We start from the raw sequence: 16,401 nt of genomic DNA, 5'->3' as shown, positions 1-16,401 counted from the left end.
GTCGAGCATATTTGTTTGCTAGTTTCTTGATCTCGGAAATCTTGTATAATAGGTTCCTTAGACTATAGGCAGAAAGGCCGAGGCAGAGCCAGCTACCTAAACAGTTCAAGATACCAAATGAAGACAAAGTAATATTGCGTATGAACCATATAGACAAAGTAATATCGCGTATCAACTTTAATAGTATTCACATAATTAACAATATCTATACTCTATATTAAAGAAAATACCCCCATGTTGAAAGTTATATGGGAAGAAATGTCTAAAATGCCCTTCTATACTTTATATTAAAGAAAATACCCCATGTTGAAAGTTACATGGGGGAAAATGTCTAAAATGCACTTATATGTAATATTTACACCTATAAGGCTACAACCCTTTAAAATATTTTCACATACGCTATTCTTTTAACATTAATAATTAAATTACACCATCAATCCTTTATTTTTCTAAAATATCTCCATTAACCTTTTAAATCAATTTTTTTTTATGAATTATCTACGGCACTCGACGTTGCATTCACCACCAGCACTCGCCTCCACCACCACACCGTCGCCGTCACAACCACCACCGCACCGCGCGGGTACAATGCTATATACTATAAATTTTTACTTTTTAAGAATTCATCTTCTAACTGTTCACGTAATTAATAAACTATATATATATAAAAGTTAACTTTCTGAAACAATTTTGAAACTTACTCTCTCTTATTAACCTCTGTACTTAATGATTTAATGACAACGATTAATTAGGTTCTATTTTGAGATTTTGTAATTATGATGATTAGGTGTATTTCCTGAACAAGCAATCGTAATGTTCATGTATTTTTTTTTATTGAATAATTGTTTTGTTTACTACATATATCGATAATATTAATATTAATATATACATTTAAGTAATTGAAATGACGTTTGGAATTTTGGATGACTGAATGATAATGAATGTTTGGAATCTAAAGAGGCCGCTGTTATAAATGATATTTCCAAATCTCTCACAACATTCCTTCTCCTTTTCAATATAAAGAATTTGCATCCAATAATCATTTGGTACTCATTTACCCATTACATTTTTTTGTGTTGATTTTAATTAACTCATATTTTATCATCCAATTGGTCTGACTTTCTTTGTTTTTTATTTGTTCATATAATCGTGCAGTATTGCAGTAGGTTATCAAAAGGAAGCTTAATGTTTGAATTTTGTTTATATCCAGGTTTGCATATTGTTATTCTCAAAACAAAAACATCGTGTGGAGTTTTGGCCCGATTGCAAGCCGTTAATCTAATCTATAACCCTAATTTTATGTAGTACTACTGATTTCATTAGTTTAGTTACAATTATGGTTTCTGTATTCTGACTTTTTTTTTCCATGTAAAATTAGGTTGATGTTAATTGCAGGTGAATATTGATATCGTTAATTACAGTTAGAGATTCTATATTCTACCTTTTTTACCATGTAATGCTGCATCTTCATATTGTCATGTTCATACAATATATTTTAAGTATTTGGTTTAAAATTTTTTGTTAATTTCATAACCATTATTATACGCATTATTGTTTTGATGAACTGAATAAAGAAAAGCTTTCTTGATTTATTGTGTTATGGTAACTAATCCATGTTACCCTTTAAGTTAGATTGTATTAAAATCACAAAAAGAAAATGTGGAGGACATTTGCATAAAATCACAAAGGCTTGAACTTTCACTTGCATTCTTCACTGTATCATATAAATTATTACACAATTATATTTGTTTGTATTCTTTGTTGTATCTTTGATAGATATTTAAGCGTATGAATATGTCACAGTACAAGTTGGGCTACATGGTGAAGTTATAATTCATGAATGCTCAAAGGTACTTTTTATTGATTTATTTGTTCGTGGATTGAAACATTTCTTACTTTTTAATAAGTTTCTTTGATACGGCTTAGCATTCTCTCTTATACATGGTAATTGTTTATTTGTAATTACTTATTACCTTGGAGTCTCTTACTTATTGTAACCTTATGCAGAACTTAGCAAAAAAGCCAATTATAGAAAACAAGGCTAAATGTACTTTCATCTATTTATTATCAACAATATTTGCTTGACCAATGGAGATTTTAATGTCATCTTCTGACGTGTAACCAATGTCTGATCCTTTGTGGCAAGATACACAAAAGGATGTTGCTCATATCTATGGTCTATTACGACGCTTACAAAATAACACAGTTATCTCTCAAGTTGCGTAGCTAGGCTATTTTTAACAGGAATGGGGGAAGCTTTGGTGTTGAATTTACTTATGATGAGAAAGAATTTGGAGCTAATTTATGCTGGTGAGTGACACACCTAAAGTGCAGGTTGGGTGGGTAGTTTTTATATATATTAAACAGGGGCAGGGATTGACCCAAACTATTTTTAGCCTTCATGATACATATATAATTAACTTAACTCATTAAATATGATTGATAAGTGGTTTATGCTTTGGTGATATAACTTTGGGGGACTATAACCTATTTGACCGTTATGCTTTTATGATACCGAGATTTTTAGGAACTAGCCGAGTCATGTTGGGATTGTCGATAAAGTGCATGAGTTGTTGAAAGAGGTTTTCAGTCTAGATAGATTTCCACCTGAAGCCGTGACATTTACTTTTATTATATCAGGTTATTGCAAGCTAGGTAAAATGGAAGAGGCGTTGGTTTTTTTTGATGATACGATGGATTAGGGAATTAGAGCTAACACTATTACATTCTAAGACTTTGTAAAGACAGTGAATGTCTTCCACGTAGAGATTATTGTGCATAAATGTTGAAACAGGAATTTGATTGCAAGGTATTTTTTTAGAGGTAAAGCGTCATGTTTGTTTAATGAATATACTGATGTTTGTTATTATCCGTAGTTACAGGCGTCAATTTTGACCCATCTATACTAATGGTCTGATTGGTTTATAGTTTATCCTAACCCGTATAAGGTATTGGGAGTGGCCCAAAGAATACAAGTTCTAATACTCCTAGACTCTCGAATCATTTTTTTTTTTTTCAGAAATAAGATTTCTTTCTCTGATTATATAGTTTTGTACTCTTTAGCAGATCCTTTATTTTTTAGAAACGGGCAAGATATGTTTGTGAGTGAATCTGACCCGTCCAAGTTCATACGGTAGTAGAAAGCTATTTAAATCTGATTCCGTTTGGAACAGCTACCCAACCCACCCATTTTGATACCTCTATATGTAAAAATTAGCATATGATCATAGTTTGCTCTTTTATATAACCAGGGGGGTGTAGAAGATGATATAACGGATTGGACGCTTCTTTAAGTTTTCTTTTAAATCAGCAACTTATTTTGTTTTTTTTTTTTTATTTTCAGAATATTGTGATTGATAAATGAGGGGTGGCAACGCGTGCAGATGAGAATTTGGATTTGGTTAAGCAGACGGACCTGGAACTACTTAATTTGCGTAAAAGTATTTATGTGAGGTCTAATGGCTACTTAAAGACTTTTCTACCTATTGACGGTTTTGCTCTACAGGCACATGCTTTGATTCTGGTCAAGTGGCGTTGTTAATGGAACAATAATCACTACGTAATCTTCTAAATTTACAGTCCTGTACTTCTATTTTTATTATAAAAAAAGATGCATATAGAGGTGGCGAGATGGTAGGTCAACCATGTTGGGTAATAGGCAAAAAGCGATGGGCTGGTTGGGATGGTCCTTCGAGCACTTTGTTCACTTTTTTAGAAAGTTCAAATAAATGATTAGTGCTTAAGTAGTTATTATAAGTCCAAATTATCACAATAGTGGTCTAAATTTTTAATGTTTTCAATGCCTTTAAGAATCTATTACACAAGTTGAAATCGTAAAATAGCCCATTTGATTGGGCATGAAGATCCCCTCAAGTTAGTTTTAACTTGAGGGGTCAAGTTAAAAGTTAAAACTAACTTGACCCTTTGATGAAATTCACGGGTCAAGATTTCCCCAACTTGACTTAGATTAGGGAATCAACTTGAGAGAATCTTCAATCTTTGATTGGTCTCAAAGGTCGAAGTGTCACTTCACTCTAAAAACTCCATTTTGCAGGTTGTCGAATTCTCTCCAACCACGCTGCCCATTTTGGTATATATGCTAATTACATTTTCAATTTAGATATCATTTTGTAGAAATTACAGACAATTTACTAGGAAAAGCCTTTTTGCATACCATATTATGAGAACTAAAGCATATGACATCTTCAACCAGGTCACAAACTCAAATATACAAAAGCAGCAAGGATTAACAAATAAAAGTATCGTTTGTACTATAAACAAGGATTACTTCTGCTAATTCATAGTAAAAGTCAACAGTAACTATATACCATTTTAATGGTTTTGATCGTTCTGCCTCTTTGTTTGTTCTAATATAATGTAAGAAACTAAGAATCTTATTGCCATGTCAAAACAGGTAGCATCTTCAATGATAGAAATTGAATGATGAGGAAATAAAACGGACATGCTGTTTGAAATCCACAAATGGTAGGGGGTAAAGACGCTACAATGGCTCGATGTAGTATCTTAGCATGATTTTGTGTCGTTATTAATGCTTTTGCTGTAGTTTTTCATGTTAGTTGTTCAGATAGAGTCCGTTGGATGCGCCAAATATCCAAAGCATGACTAAAAAGCCAACTTAGCTTCACTTGAGCTGGAGATCCCAGCTTTGCTTGAACCTGAAGACGTTGACAAGACATTTATTACCATGCTTGAGTTAAGTTTTCCCGCATCAGTATAGTTCTAACGGTTGTAGGATTATCTATTTTTTAGTTTTATTCTAACTAAACGAAGTGTAAATGAGGAAAGGGATGGTTTATTATTAGGCTTTAGTTATAATTAAGGTCATTAATCTCTTAATAAGCTGTGATGTTGTAAGAATATTTTGATGATTATGGATGATTATTTCGTTATAGTGATTATAAAAGTAGTTTTATAACCATAGCTATGGAGGAATTCGCTGAAAGGGATGTCTTAAGGTTTGTGTATTTGATTTTGATGGAGCCTATAAATAGGCCAACGCACCAATTTTTTTCCCACCACGACCCCACAACATCTATAGCATCTCAGTCTTGAAAAACTAACCACATCAATGGAAAAGGTAGTAGACATTGGAGGAAAGCATAGTGAACATGTGTTTATGGACGAGTTTCTGTTTAGCCGACAAACTAAACATCTACTCGGTCACTCGGTATAATTTAATGCTTCGACAAAGCCAACCAATTCAATCATGAAAACAACTTCCCTTCATCCCCGCCGTCCAACGGACGGGTTTTAAGCCCTCGTATCTTTAAAAACCAACTTTAATAGTATTCACATAATTAACAATATATACACGTCTTAATTTTTAAAAAGCATCCTCTATCTACTTACATAAATGGTAACATAAAATAGAAGATGGTTTTTTTGAAAATTTAAAGCTTTTATAAAATATTGCTAACTACATGAATAAATTGAATATGGTTTTTAAAAAATAAAATGTCTACAGTAATGAATACTAATATGTGATGGCCAAAAGTTGTTTTTATTTTTGTACCCATGAGTGTTTGTTAAGCAGGAATGAGACATGGAAAGGAAAACTATTCCATTCAGTTACATAATTATTGTTTGTTGAGGCCCATGGAAAAGAATTACCCATTACCTATTGAATCGCATTCTCTCTAAGTAGGGGTGTTGATGGGTCGGGTTATTTGGTTTTTGGATTATTTGGGTCGGGTTATTCGGGTTTTGAAAAATTATAAATCAACCCGTAACCCAAACCAAATAAGCTTTGGGTTATATGGGTTTGGGTTGTTCGGGTTCGGGTTTTTTTGGGTCGGGTTTTAGGTGACCCAAATAAACGTGATTGATGAATTTACGTGCAACTTAAAAAATATTGTTAGTTATGCAACATTGCAACAATGTAATTTCAATTTCAAAACCTTAAATAATATTGATATTTATTTAGATTAACAAACTTTTATATCAAAAACGGTTAAAACACATATAATTTTGCGTTTTTGAATTCTTGAATGAAAAGATAGTTGTTTTATCGTTAATATTAAATAATATATACTTTAAACAAATTTGATGTGTTATATATGTATATATAAAAGAAAAAAACATCTTATTCGGGTTATTTGGGTTGACCCAAATTATTGAATTTTCACCCGTAACTCAAACCGATTAAGCTTTGGGTTATTCGGGTTAACCCAAATGACGACCCGTAAACCGAATAACCCAACCCATTTCACCCAAACCCATTCGGATTGAGTCGGGTTATTTGGGTTTGGTTATTTTCAACACCCTAGTCTAAGTATAGATTTTTTTATTCAGCCCAAAATGCTAGTTTTTGGCTCATTCTATGCATGAATGGGATGTAAAAGACAAATCTGCCCCTATATAAATAACCAATTGCACGGTTTTTTTTTTTAAAGTCACCCACGTTCGTTCATTGCTACATAGCACCCTTTCTTTTAATTGAAATTTAATTAATGTTATGTTAACTTAATATATAATGATATAACTTGTATACTTTTTAATTAATATTTTTTTAATAGACTTATTTTTGTTGATATAAATTTTGTCCATGTAACAAATTATAATTTCTATTTAAGCTACTTTCATATTGATAATGCAATAAAAAAATATATAATATAACCTTAAACATTACGTTAATACTTTAATATTTATACTATAGGGTATTTTATACGATAGGGTATTTTGGTCATTTTTTGCTAATTCCATTCCATAGTTATATGACAATCAAACATAACAATGAATGGTAATAACTTATTCAATTACCGCATTCATTCCATTACTTTTTTCATTCCATTCTTTTGTTATCCCGTTCAGTCCAACCAAACATGGTATCATATAAATTTGAGCAGTTTATGCCACATAATACGTTTCTTTCCTTTTTATTCCCAGTAAAGTGGAGCAACCCTAGTAACATCAATAATAAAATGTTGCATCTATTATCTATATTCTGCTTTTTATTGTATTTCGTATACATGGCTTATATCATGTACCCTGTATGTGTGTACATGTGTTTTCTTTGCTGCTAAGTCCTAGAGTCGGTATGTGCATGTTTTCGGTGCTTCTTAGTTCTTACATTAGCAAAGCAAGCAGTTGAGTAAACTGGTCAGCTTAAGGAATATTATTCACCTCAAAAGCAGTATGGTTATTTATGATGTTCAATTAATATTATACAACACTCAGGCAGTTTCGTTACAAATTCCAGGCTTCCCAACTTGTTATTCAGTCTACAATGACAACTATACAAGAAATAACTTTTAACACACTGTTCTTCAGTTTTTCATGGTGTACAAGCACATCTCCAGTAAACTCAAAATATAGAGTTCTGATTGCCACCGGATCCTTAGGCTGCAGGTAGGAGCACAAAGAACATGTTAGGGTACAGGTCAAAAGATGGGTCAAATTAAGCTCAAACACTTCGTTTCATAATATTTATAAACAATTAGCTTCAAAAAACAAAGATTGTAGAACAATAATCTAACTTTCTAACTTTTCAAATAAATGGTTTTAGAAGGTTGTATGCACTAAATATCAACTGTGACGACTTTTTGAACTGTAACTGTAAGCTATTATATTTTCACATTACCCATTTGACCAGTTGGAGATTATAACTAAACCCAAACTGACCAATACATCAAATGGATTAAAATTGTCACCTGTGACAAGTCACTACAGAGTATGAAAGGTCAAATCCCCATGGCAACTAACCTTTTCTTAAAGTGCCATTTCTGCTTGCAATGCAGCAAGTTCATCTTCCTCAGCGGTGTTTTTACGAGGAGCTGGGCGTGTTGGTTGGCTGCCAGCTGGAACATGCACTGGAGCAGCAGGGGCGGTCGTGGCAGGTTGTAGAAGTTGTTCCTCCAACTCAGCTCCTTCTAGCTCTTCAAGTTCAGCTTCCAGTTCATCCTGTTAAACAAACAAGGTTTGATTACTAATGAAAATGGTTGATCGGGCTTCATTTTCATGCCGACCGGTCAAACAAGTAAAATTTTAATGCTTAGCTCAATTCTCATGGGGAAATAGCTCAAACAGATTGAGCAGATTAAAAGCACCCCATGACATAATTAAGCGCGTATAATCTTTAGAATTGTTCCCTATTCATATACTAGTACGGATCATTATTGTGGAGATTTTCATTATCATAACGGCCCTCACAAATAGCAAATACTAATTTGTTAAGAATTAATCGATTACATTCGTTATCTTTAATCAAAAACATGTTAGAACTCGACCAACCCACCCGCTTGGCCCTATAATAGAATCTTATACCCGTAAGCCAGTTACGGCTTTCGTCTCTTCATTAAAGCAAATTTTACTTTCAGAAATTTCAAGTCTTGGCAGAATGTATAACATCATTTGAAATTTATAATGATATTTCTTTCTTCATTTTACCCTTTAAACAATTAAGCAATACATGTGGGAACAGTACCTCGTCAAAATCAGCAGCTGCACCCATAGGTGTTGCCAATGCCTCCTGAATTTGTTTCATATTTTCAGTTTGTTCATTAATTTCATCCATAGTCTTGTCAACATCGTCAATATTCCTGCATCATGATACATGTCAAATTCAAATAAGTGAATAACATCATCCAATTTAATGACAAAACTTAGCAGTGTCATAGAAGCAAATCTGTATGGCCGATGGGATAAGAATACACGATACTTGGATTAATCCGCATGGGCTTTTATAGCGGTGAAGGAGTATTACCTTTCCACGTTACAGATAATCATAGTAACTACCACGATCAAGTACATGTTAACAGGTTTATTCTATACAAAGCAAAGATTAACACACCAGCTAATAGTTCACAGTGTCTGCTACGCAATACAAACCCACGACCTCTTGGTTGATAAACTCGCATTACGGTATACTCTACATTAGAAGCCCTTTGGTACTGACAGGTTTACTTCCAAATAATGTGAGTAGAGCATTTGACTACACTTTGGGAAACTTGGTCTCTCGTGAGACCATTTAATTGTTTCAGTTTTAAGCAAATTTTTAGCTTTTATGCATTTGACCCATTAGAGATTAGAACAAAACCAGATCGACCCATATTTAAAAATATTTGAAAATCTCAACCAAAGGGTAGCTTTTAAACTTCGCCATGTAGAAGTCTTGAGACCATATGGGAGAAATTGTTAAAGCTTAATATCAAATAAGCAGAAAAAAAGAGAATCCAACTCACGTTGCCTTCTGCATGGCCTTCATTGCTGCTGCACCGGTTCTCAAAGCATCAACAGTCTCTGTGGTAGCTTTTGCACCTTCTAGCATAATCATCTGATATTCAAGATCAAATTAAGTCTCAATTGTTGTGCATCATAAATCTTAAAAGCCATATAAACTAGACAACATTAATTAATATCACCTGGTCATGAATACGTAATTGGAAGTTTCCAAGCTGTTCAATTTGTTGTTCATAGAGCTTCTTCCTCTTTAAACATTGTATTGCCGCTAAATAACATCCAAAATGGAAAGAAAAATAAGAAAAACTTTAGACTTCATACGAGAGTAACTTCAACTTGAACTTAACGGTGATCTTAATTGAATGCAAGTTTGTTTATCACCCAAATATAAATTCGAAATAAGTTGATACATTTGAAAGTGGGAAGTAAAAATGTTCTACAAATGATTTCAAGATACAAAAGAATAGATTGGATAAGCTAATAAAACATAACACCTCATACCCTGCCTTTGACAAGATTGGGTATTGTTGTAATAAAACGTAACATGAAAATTATAACCCCAAAATTCATAAACAATTAAACACAATCAATTAAACTTAAACGAAAACTTAAAAATATGTTAAAGCCAGTAAGATATTGATATGACCGGGTTTTAAATCGTGCCATAACCCCAAACTTCAAATGTATAAGCTAGGTTTCAACTATTTAATCTTTTCAGGAGGTGTAAATCAACGACCAGACCACCAAGGCACGGTAATGACTAATCAATTTGCATTGTCTAAATCAAGAGGCAAAATGATGACCTATTTGTTACCAACTGGACAACAAGTTCACACTAGAGTACTGCCACATTAGAAATACCCTATAGCTAATATACCATCGTTGAACTAACATATACTGGAAAAACAGCAACCAAATAAAACCTACAAAATCATTTTATCCTAAAACTCTATAAGTTAGATTGATATTAACTACTGTATGACATAAATAAATTGATTAAACATGTATGACATGCAAAGTATGCATTAAAAAAAATAAGACAAGAAGTGTTTCAGGTTAACCAAAGTATTTGTTCCATAAAAAAATTGCCTGTCTTTTCCCATTACCCAACCCACTAGTGCAGCCGATTTGGCTATCTCTAATAGATATAATGCAGCAAAAGACAACTGCCTCACGTTTCACAACAGATAAGCTTCAGCAGGCAAGACGATAACCATCAAATTGTTACGATGTGGACAAAACCACCATATATAATCCTACCAAGCAAAAAGTCAAAGGGAAAAAAATCAAATGAAGTTCCAGATGATACCCCGTTTGTTCTTTGCTCTAGTATAATCTTTGGCTTTCTCCACCTCTTGTGAAGCCTTCTTCAGAAGTACTTTTTCCTTCTTCTCCAGCATTTCAAGTGTCTGCAACGTAACAAGATATGACACATGTCTAAAAACGTCACCAAATAGGCACATATATCTATATCCAGTCCTATAAGGAAGAAGACTGATTATAAAGCTAAAGTATAGAAAAAGACAACAGAAAATGAGTTAATTAGTACTTAGTAGTATATGTAGTCTTATCAGAATCCATACATGCAATAAGATAGCAGTAATTCGGGATCTAATGGGTAAGAAGATAAATAATGGGAGTGATTGCAGGGTCGCAAGTAAACTTCATAGATACGGCAAAAGGCCTACTTTATCCTTAAGATGAAGATAAATAACGCTTTAGAAACCAGGTACAGGACACAACTAGCTTAATAAACAAAAACAACAACAAAGACATTTATGAAATTAAGATCATCCCGCTATTTCAATCATTTACCTTTATTCTTGATTATCACTTCAAAACTTGTGATCTTTTTTCTTTTTCTTTTATATTAATAAGGACCAGGAAATGCATTCCCCGCGACATATAATGACGCAAGCTCAAGTGCTCAACCACTTAGGCCAACACTGCAGTCCGCACACCCCCACAAGTGCAATGGAAGTCACCAACCTAGATAACATTGGCTTCTTATAACCTACTGATGTAAAATATATATTTACCCTAACCATAGAGACACCGAAAACACTTTTAAAAACTATGCGTATAACAAGATTGTCCCTAAGTTACTAATATTTCAAGATAGCAAAAATATATAAACATATACTACAGAAAAATAATCAAATAACATGATCCAGATCACAAAACAATATAATTAATTAGAAAAATAAAAAAAAAAGTTACCTCATTTAATTTGTCTAATGTTGTAACAGCATTAGCTTCTTGCTTAGGTTTTCCAAAAACTCTTGTAAACATGATTCTTTAATTTATTATTTCTATAATAAATATAATATTTTCTTGTATGTAAAACTCCAACAATCTGCAAATCAAAATCAAGGGTTATGATCAAATAAATATAGTTTCAATTTAACAAAGACCCAAAATTTGATATTTGATGACTAACAAAATATATCTAAGATTTAAAGAATTGTAGCAAAACGGTTGGGCTTACCTTTCAATCTTCTTAAAATAATAAACCTTTACGTATGGATTTGATAAGACGATTGAAGGGAAATTTCTGGTTTTATTTAAGTGGAAAGCGATTTGGATGTGGAAAAGGAAAGCTTGTTTAGCGGTTCAACAACTTTATCTGACCCGACCCGGATTACATAGATTTAACGGAATTTAACGAAGTGTCCAGGAAATAGATCAAAATATATTACTCCGTATTTGACCCAGCCCGGGCCGTGGGCCAACCGCAGACCAAATATTAAGTACTCGTAACTTACTAACTTAGTAAGTAAACGCAAATGTCATTTTTATGAATTTTGAGTTCTAATATTTCAAACAATGCATTGGAAGTTTAAGATGTATATAACTTTATTTTTACCATGACCGTATAAAGAAACTATTTTCAGGTTTAATCTAATGTTCAAAAAAAAAAAAAATTCAGGTTTAATCTAAGATAAAACATAACCTTCGGCCTTAAAAGGCATAAATGTAAAACTTATGACCCTTATATCCAAAAGCAAAGTTGTTATCCTTTGTGTTCCGTAATTTTTATTTAGACAATTTAAAAAAAAAAAAACCTTCCGAATTTATTTTGTTGCGATTCATTTATTAACGGTTAGTACATATAAAGTATTTTCAAAAAGCTCAAAACAAAGGGAAAAAAATGTTTTAACAATTTTAATGATAATTTCCTTTAGGCTTTTCGTAAGTAACAATTTAGCAGTTTCCAACCACTACTATGACACAACTAAATAAAATGTCATGGAACAAACTTCTAGTTTAGATTTTACTAGGATCTAATATTTTTTTTAAAAAAAATTTATCTGACTCACTACCTATCTAAATTTTATTTTGACTAAAACTAAGATACTTTTTGACGTGAATATTGATCAATGTCATGTACTTAATCAATAAATCACTTATTAAGCACTCAATGAATTAAAAAAGTTAAATAAGTTTATTTTGAAATTTCGGTAATGAATCAGTATTGTTTAATAAACTTTAGAAAGTTTGGATAACTTAATCTCTTGCCATGCCAATTCTTAATGATGTTATCTCCAAGACTCCAAAGCATCATCTACAATAGACTTTTGTGATTATGATTCGGGTTGATTATCTAAATTATTGCATTTTCATAATGCAAAAAAAAAAAAAAACACGTTTGATAAAATAATTAATTATTTGCATTTTCATAAAAAGAACACAATTTTTATGCTTTTTAAAAACGCAGTTCTTAATCACATAATTTATTTTTATAAAGTCAATAACAAACACCCCTCACTATATTTGTTTATAATGTTCATCAACATGAGAGTTAAATGTAACAATAACTAAGTTATTGAATACAGTAATTATTATCCATCTTGACGGGTCGTAGATGTAGCGATACCTACATGAAAAATAATTAATACAATCTTACGTAGGTCGACCAACATAATAATTGAATCAAAAGAAGATAAATTATGCCGAGATGTATCATATGTTAGATAACAATATAACACTCGATAAATACACAAACATACAAATGTGAGACCACTACACTAGATAATTATATGACAAAAGTTGAAGTGAAAATGCACGAAAGGACTCCCATAAGAATGACTTCTCGTTGTAGCCATGTGCGTCGACTAGTGCCACTCGAGTTACCAATTGGTCTTTTAGTACTTGTTCCTGAGCCTCCCGCAGTTGTCGCGTTACCACTATCTGTGTAATCAGATATTTTTATAGAGTACAAATATTTTCAAATCCTGAGAAATTATATAATTAAAAGTTAAAACTGTTTAATAGATATATGAATATAAAATGTTACCATTTGAAATGGGGCTGCTAGCAGGAACACTAGCACTAGAAGAGCGCCCGTATTGATAGAAAACTTGTGCTTCCGTTGAATTAGGAGCTAAATGTAGAAGTTCTGTATAACATATATCATATGAATATGTTTATAACAATCGTTAAAAACGAAATAAGCTAGTTGCAAGTATATGTACTAATTACCTGGACATTTTGTAACATTGGCCGGGGCATGACAAACGGTAGGGAGACCTAATGCAAGAGTGACATTGATTGTGAGACCTAAATCCGGATCATTTCTATCTTTCACCACAACACACAAGCACTTCTTGTTAGTATTCAACACTTGTTTCAAACCACTACAACAATCGGGTGTTGGAGATTTAGCATTGCCTCCAACATACGGCAAACATGTTGCTAGTCCCACCAACTGCTCCGTGCACTCCTCCTTGTCTTTGTCATCCGCCCCATATGTTACACGAGAGGTGAACACCATGATTAAAATCACGAACAAAAACGAAAATGGGACATGATTTCTTTGATGCAAACCCATTGGAATAACAATAAAGAGAAGCGATATAAGTAATGGATTATTCTGTTTAGGATAGAGTTGTGAAAGAGCTTAAATAATGCTTCTTTTACATCAAAGCCTAGGACAGTATTTAAAGGTATAATATAGAACATATATGATATGATGATAAAGCAAAGACAATAAGTATAAACTAGTGTGTTATCACAAAAAGGAAACAAATACAATTGTGAATATGACATGTCTTTCTTTCCTAGCTAATTCTCTCACACATGACATATGTCGTCAAATGAGTGTAGCATATCAATATATCATAAGTAACATATATATATAAACCCACTTATCAAGTGTGCCGGTATTTTCAAAAGGCCAAAAATTATACTCTTCTTCTTTCATACTCTTCTTTTAATAGCCATACAATTAATTCACCATATATAGGTGCTATGTTGAAAGAGTAAGGATTCTTTAATTATATGTTTTTATACTAAGAGTTTTAATCATTTTTATTGCAATTTGCTTTTCAAAAGTTTCAATATCACTTGTAGTATAATTCGTCATTTTTGATAGAGTGGCAAATTGGGTGAAGGGCCGGGCAGGGCCGGAAAGTGGTGCTTATTATTAGTTCCATTATAAAGAAGTGCAACATGAAAGTGGACATGAAGCACTTCACCAACCAACCCACTAACTTTTGTGGTCGGACATTTCTAGATACTTTTATATTCATTTGGAATTATTTTGGCATGCTTAGTTAGAGCACCCCAATGTACATAGTATTGGAGTATTGGGTAGTATTAGATTTCAATATGGATAAATACTATTGGGAGTGTTATGTATTGGGTTAATATTGGAGAGTGTATTTAGAGAATTGTGGTGGTGAATACGGAGGATTTTTTTTTTCTCTCACATAGTTTAATATTTATTATTTAAAATGGTGGGTTCTAGATATATATTGGTATGTATTGGATGTATTGGGTATTGGGTGTGAATTGAGGAAAATGTATTAGAAAGAAATTTTTCTGATGTGACGCTGATATTGTACTGTATTGGATAGTATTCACCCACCCACTGGGGGTGCTCTTAAATGATAAAATCAAAACGAGTTTGGGTCAGATTATTTTGTTTTGGAAAACAAGATGGAAACAAGTTTGCATAAACATCAAAGTTGTTTGTACGGAGTATATTGGAATAGTATGTTTTGGAAGCTTCAAAATCTGTTAAATAGGTTTTTATGCAATGTTCACAATATCATAAATTGATAATCAATTTCTCAGTCTTTTGTTTATATCTTGGATAATATATAGAGCTGACTTAGGTGGTGTATGAGGTTCATGTCAAGCACCTAGATATATTTTTTTTTCTTGTAGTGTAAAAGTTTGTAAAAAAAGGTTGATTCTTTAGAAATACACTATATTCAAATACTTGGTATATAATACTTCGTTGCGTATAGTATACTAGTTTAAACATTGTACACCTAAAGTTCATGTAGACTTGTCATTGACTATAAAAAAGGAAACATCGTAAGAGAAGTTTAATTGGATTAAAGAGAATAGAAGGACAAATTGATTGAAGTACAAGTATATATGTTTTGCGTTGTGGTTGAGACTTGAGATTAATTAACTTCATATTTCAAAAGCATTTCGTCATTCTTTGCTATTAGTGATGCATGAAAGTGGTCACGATTAAAAAAACCCAATAATGATACAGGGGTGACTTGTCGACATATCATATATCATAACTATTAACTATTAGAAAAATACTCGTTGATGGATGGTAACGACGGTAGTAGTGACGGTTGCTGGTTATACGACGATAATATAGGTTATTGATGTAAAATAGATTAAGTAATTATTTCAGAAGTTGTTAGATGTTGTAAATTAATTTTATAAAAGAAATTGTAGATATTTTAAGTAAATATTATAGGTATTTCAAGTATAAATGTTTAGAATAATAAATAATAGGAATGAAAGATTTATTATTAACTACTTTGCTAAAAAAAATATAACTACTTTATAATGTATTACAAATAATACCAACATATATTGAAGACCATAAAGAATTGGAATAGTGAACTCATGATATACTTTTAACTAACGGGTTTTAGTTTATACACATCATACTTTTAAATTTGGCTAATTAATTATAAAGATATCTAAGTATATTGTTTTTATTATTTTGTGTGTGTTGTTAAGTTAACTTAAGGAAAGAAAGGAGAGGAGAGAGAAGAGAAGTTTTCTTTCCTAATCCTTACAAAAATGAGAGAAAAACTTTTGATACAAAAAACAACTAAACTTCCCCCTCTAACTCTTTCTACTCCTTCCCTTTTCACACTTAAAAAAAAACTTAAAAATGTATTTTAGAATTTTCTTCTTTTCTCTCTTCTCCTTTCCATCCTTAAA

The 16,401-nt window shown here is 32.1% G+C and overlaps 2 protein-coding genes and 2 long non-coding RNA genes across 4 annotated transcripts; 2 read left to right on the top strand and 2 right to left on the bottom strand.

The window, feature by feature from the left end:
• The first annotated feature begins 933 nt into the window (after positions 1-933).
• LOC122590673 lies at positions 934-1,632 on the top strand. Its single transcript, XR_006322582.1, has 3 exons — positions 934-1,046; positions 1,156-1,210; positions 1,379-1,632. It is a non-coding gene; the product is annotated as an uncharacterized LOC122590673 (long non-coding RNA).
• Positions 1,633-1,877: 245 nt separating this feature from the next.
• On the top strand, positions 1,878-4,912 carry LOC122593698. Its single transcript, XR_006322854.1, has 4 exons — positions 1,878-2,310; positions 2,641-2,809; positions 3,344-3,559; positions 4,415-4,912. It is a non-coding gene; the product is annotated as an uncharacterized LOC122593698 (long non-coding RNA).
• Positions 4,913-7,138: 2,226 nt separating this feature from the next.
• LOC122592528 (vacuolar protein sorting-associated protein 32 homolog 2) lies at positions 7,139-11,829 on the bottom strand. The gene is made up of 8 exons (XM_043764779.1): positions 11,687-11,829; positions 11,419-11,554; positions 10,508-10,607; positions 9,381-9,466; positions 9,201-9,292; positions 8,444-8,558; positions 7,723-7,920; positions 7,139-7,362 (listed from the first exon to the last, which is right to left on the bottom strand). The coding sequence occupies exons 2-7, from the start codon at positions 11,488-11,490 to the stop codon at positions 7,729-7,731; spliced, it is 657 nt and encodes a 218-aa protein (XP_043620714.1). The 5' UTR covers positions 11,491-11,554; positions 11,687-11,829; the 3' UTR covers positions 7,139-7,362; positions 7,723-7,728.
• A 1,297-nt stretch (positions 11,830-13,126) lies between these two features.
• On the bottom strand, positions 13,127-14,139 carry LOC122593608 (non-specific lipid transfer protein GPI-anchored 14-like). Its single transcript, XM_043766032.1, has 3 exons — positions 13,681-14,139; positions 13,496-13,597; positions 13,127-13,389 (listed from the first exon to the last, which is right to left on the bottom strand). The coding sequence occupies exons 1-3, from the start codon at positions 14,027-14,029 to the stop codon at positions 13,235-13,237; spliced, it is 606 nt and encodes a 201-aa protein (XP_043621967.1). The 5' UTR covers positions 14,030-14,139; the 3' UTR covers positions 13,127-13,234.
• Positions 14,140-16,401: the final 2,262 nt, after the last annotated feature.

The sequence above is a fragment of the Erigeron canadensis genome, chromosome 3 (genome assembly GCF_010389155.1).
Source record: "Erigeron canadensis isolate Cc75 chromosome 3, C_canadensis_v1, whole genome shotgun sequence".
Classification (NCBI taxonomy): domain Eukaryota; kingdom Viridiplantae; phylum Streptophyta; class Magnoliopsida; order Asterales; family Asteraceae; genus Erigeron; species Erigeron canadensis.
The sequence above is the reverse complement of the archived record's forward strand: the minus strand, read 5'-3'. Positions and strand labels throughout refer to the sequence as shown.

Excerpts from the sequence above, each read along its gene's own strand:
- LOC122593608 (XM_043766032.1), bottom strand. The coding sequence starts at position 14,029 with ATGGGTTTGCATCAAAGAAATCATGTCCCATTTTCGTTTTTGTTCGTG. Across the intron at positions 13,598-13,680 it reads CAATGTTACAAAATGTCCAG|AACTTCTACATTTAGCTCCT; the intron begins GTAATTAGTACA and ends TATGTTATACAG. Across the intron at positions 13,390-13,495 it reads TAGCAGCCCCATTTCAAATG|ATAGTGGTAACGCGACAACT; the intron begins GTAACATTTTAT and ends CTGATTACACAG.
- LOC122592528 (XM_043764779.1), bottom strand. The coding sequence starts at position 11,490 with ATGTTTACAAGAGTTTTTGGAAAACCTAAGCAAGAAGCTAATGCTGTT. Across the intron at positions 9,467-10,507 it reads TAGAGCAAAGAACAAACGGG|CGGCAATACAATGTTTAAAG; the intron begins GTATCATCTGGA and ends GATGTTATTTAG. Across the intron at positions 9,293-9,380 it reads AATTACGTATTCATGACCAG|ATGATTATGCTAGAAGGTGC; the intron begins GTGATATTAATT and ends CTTGAATATCAG.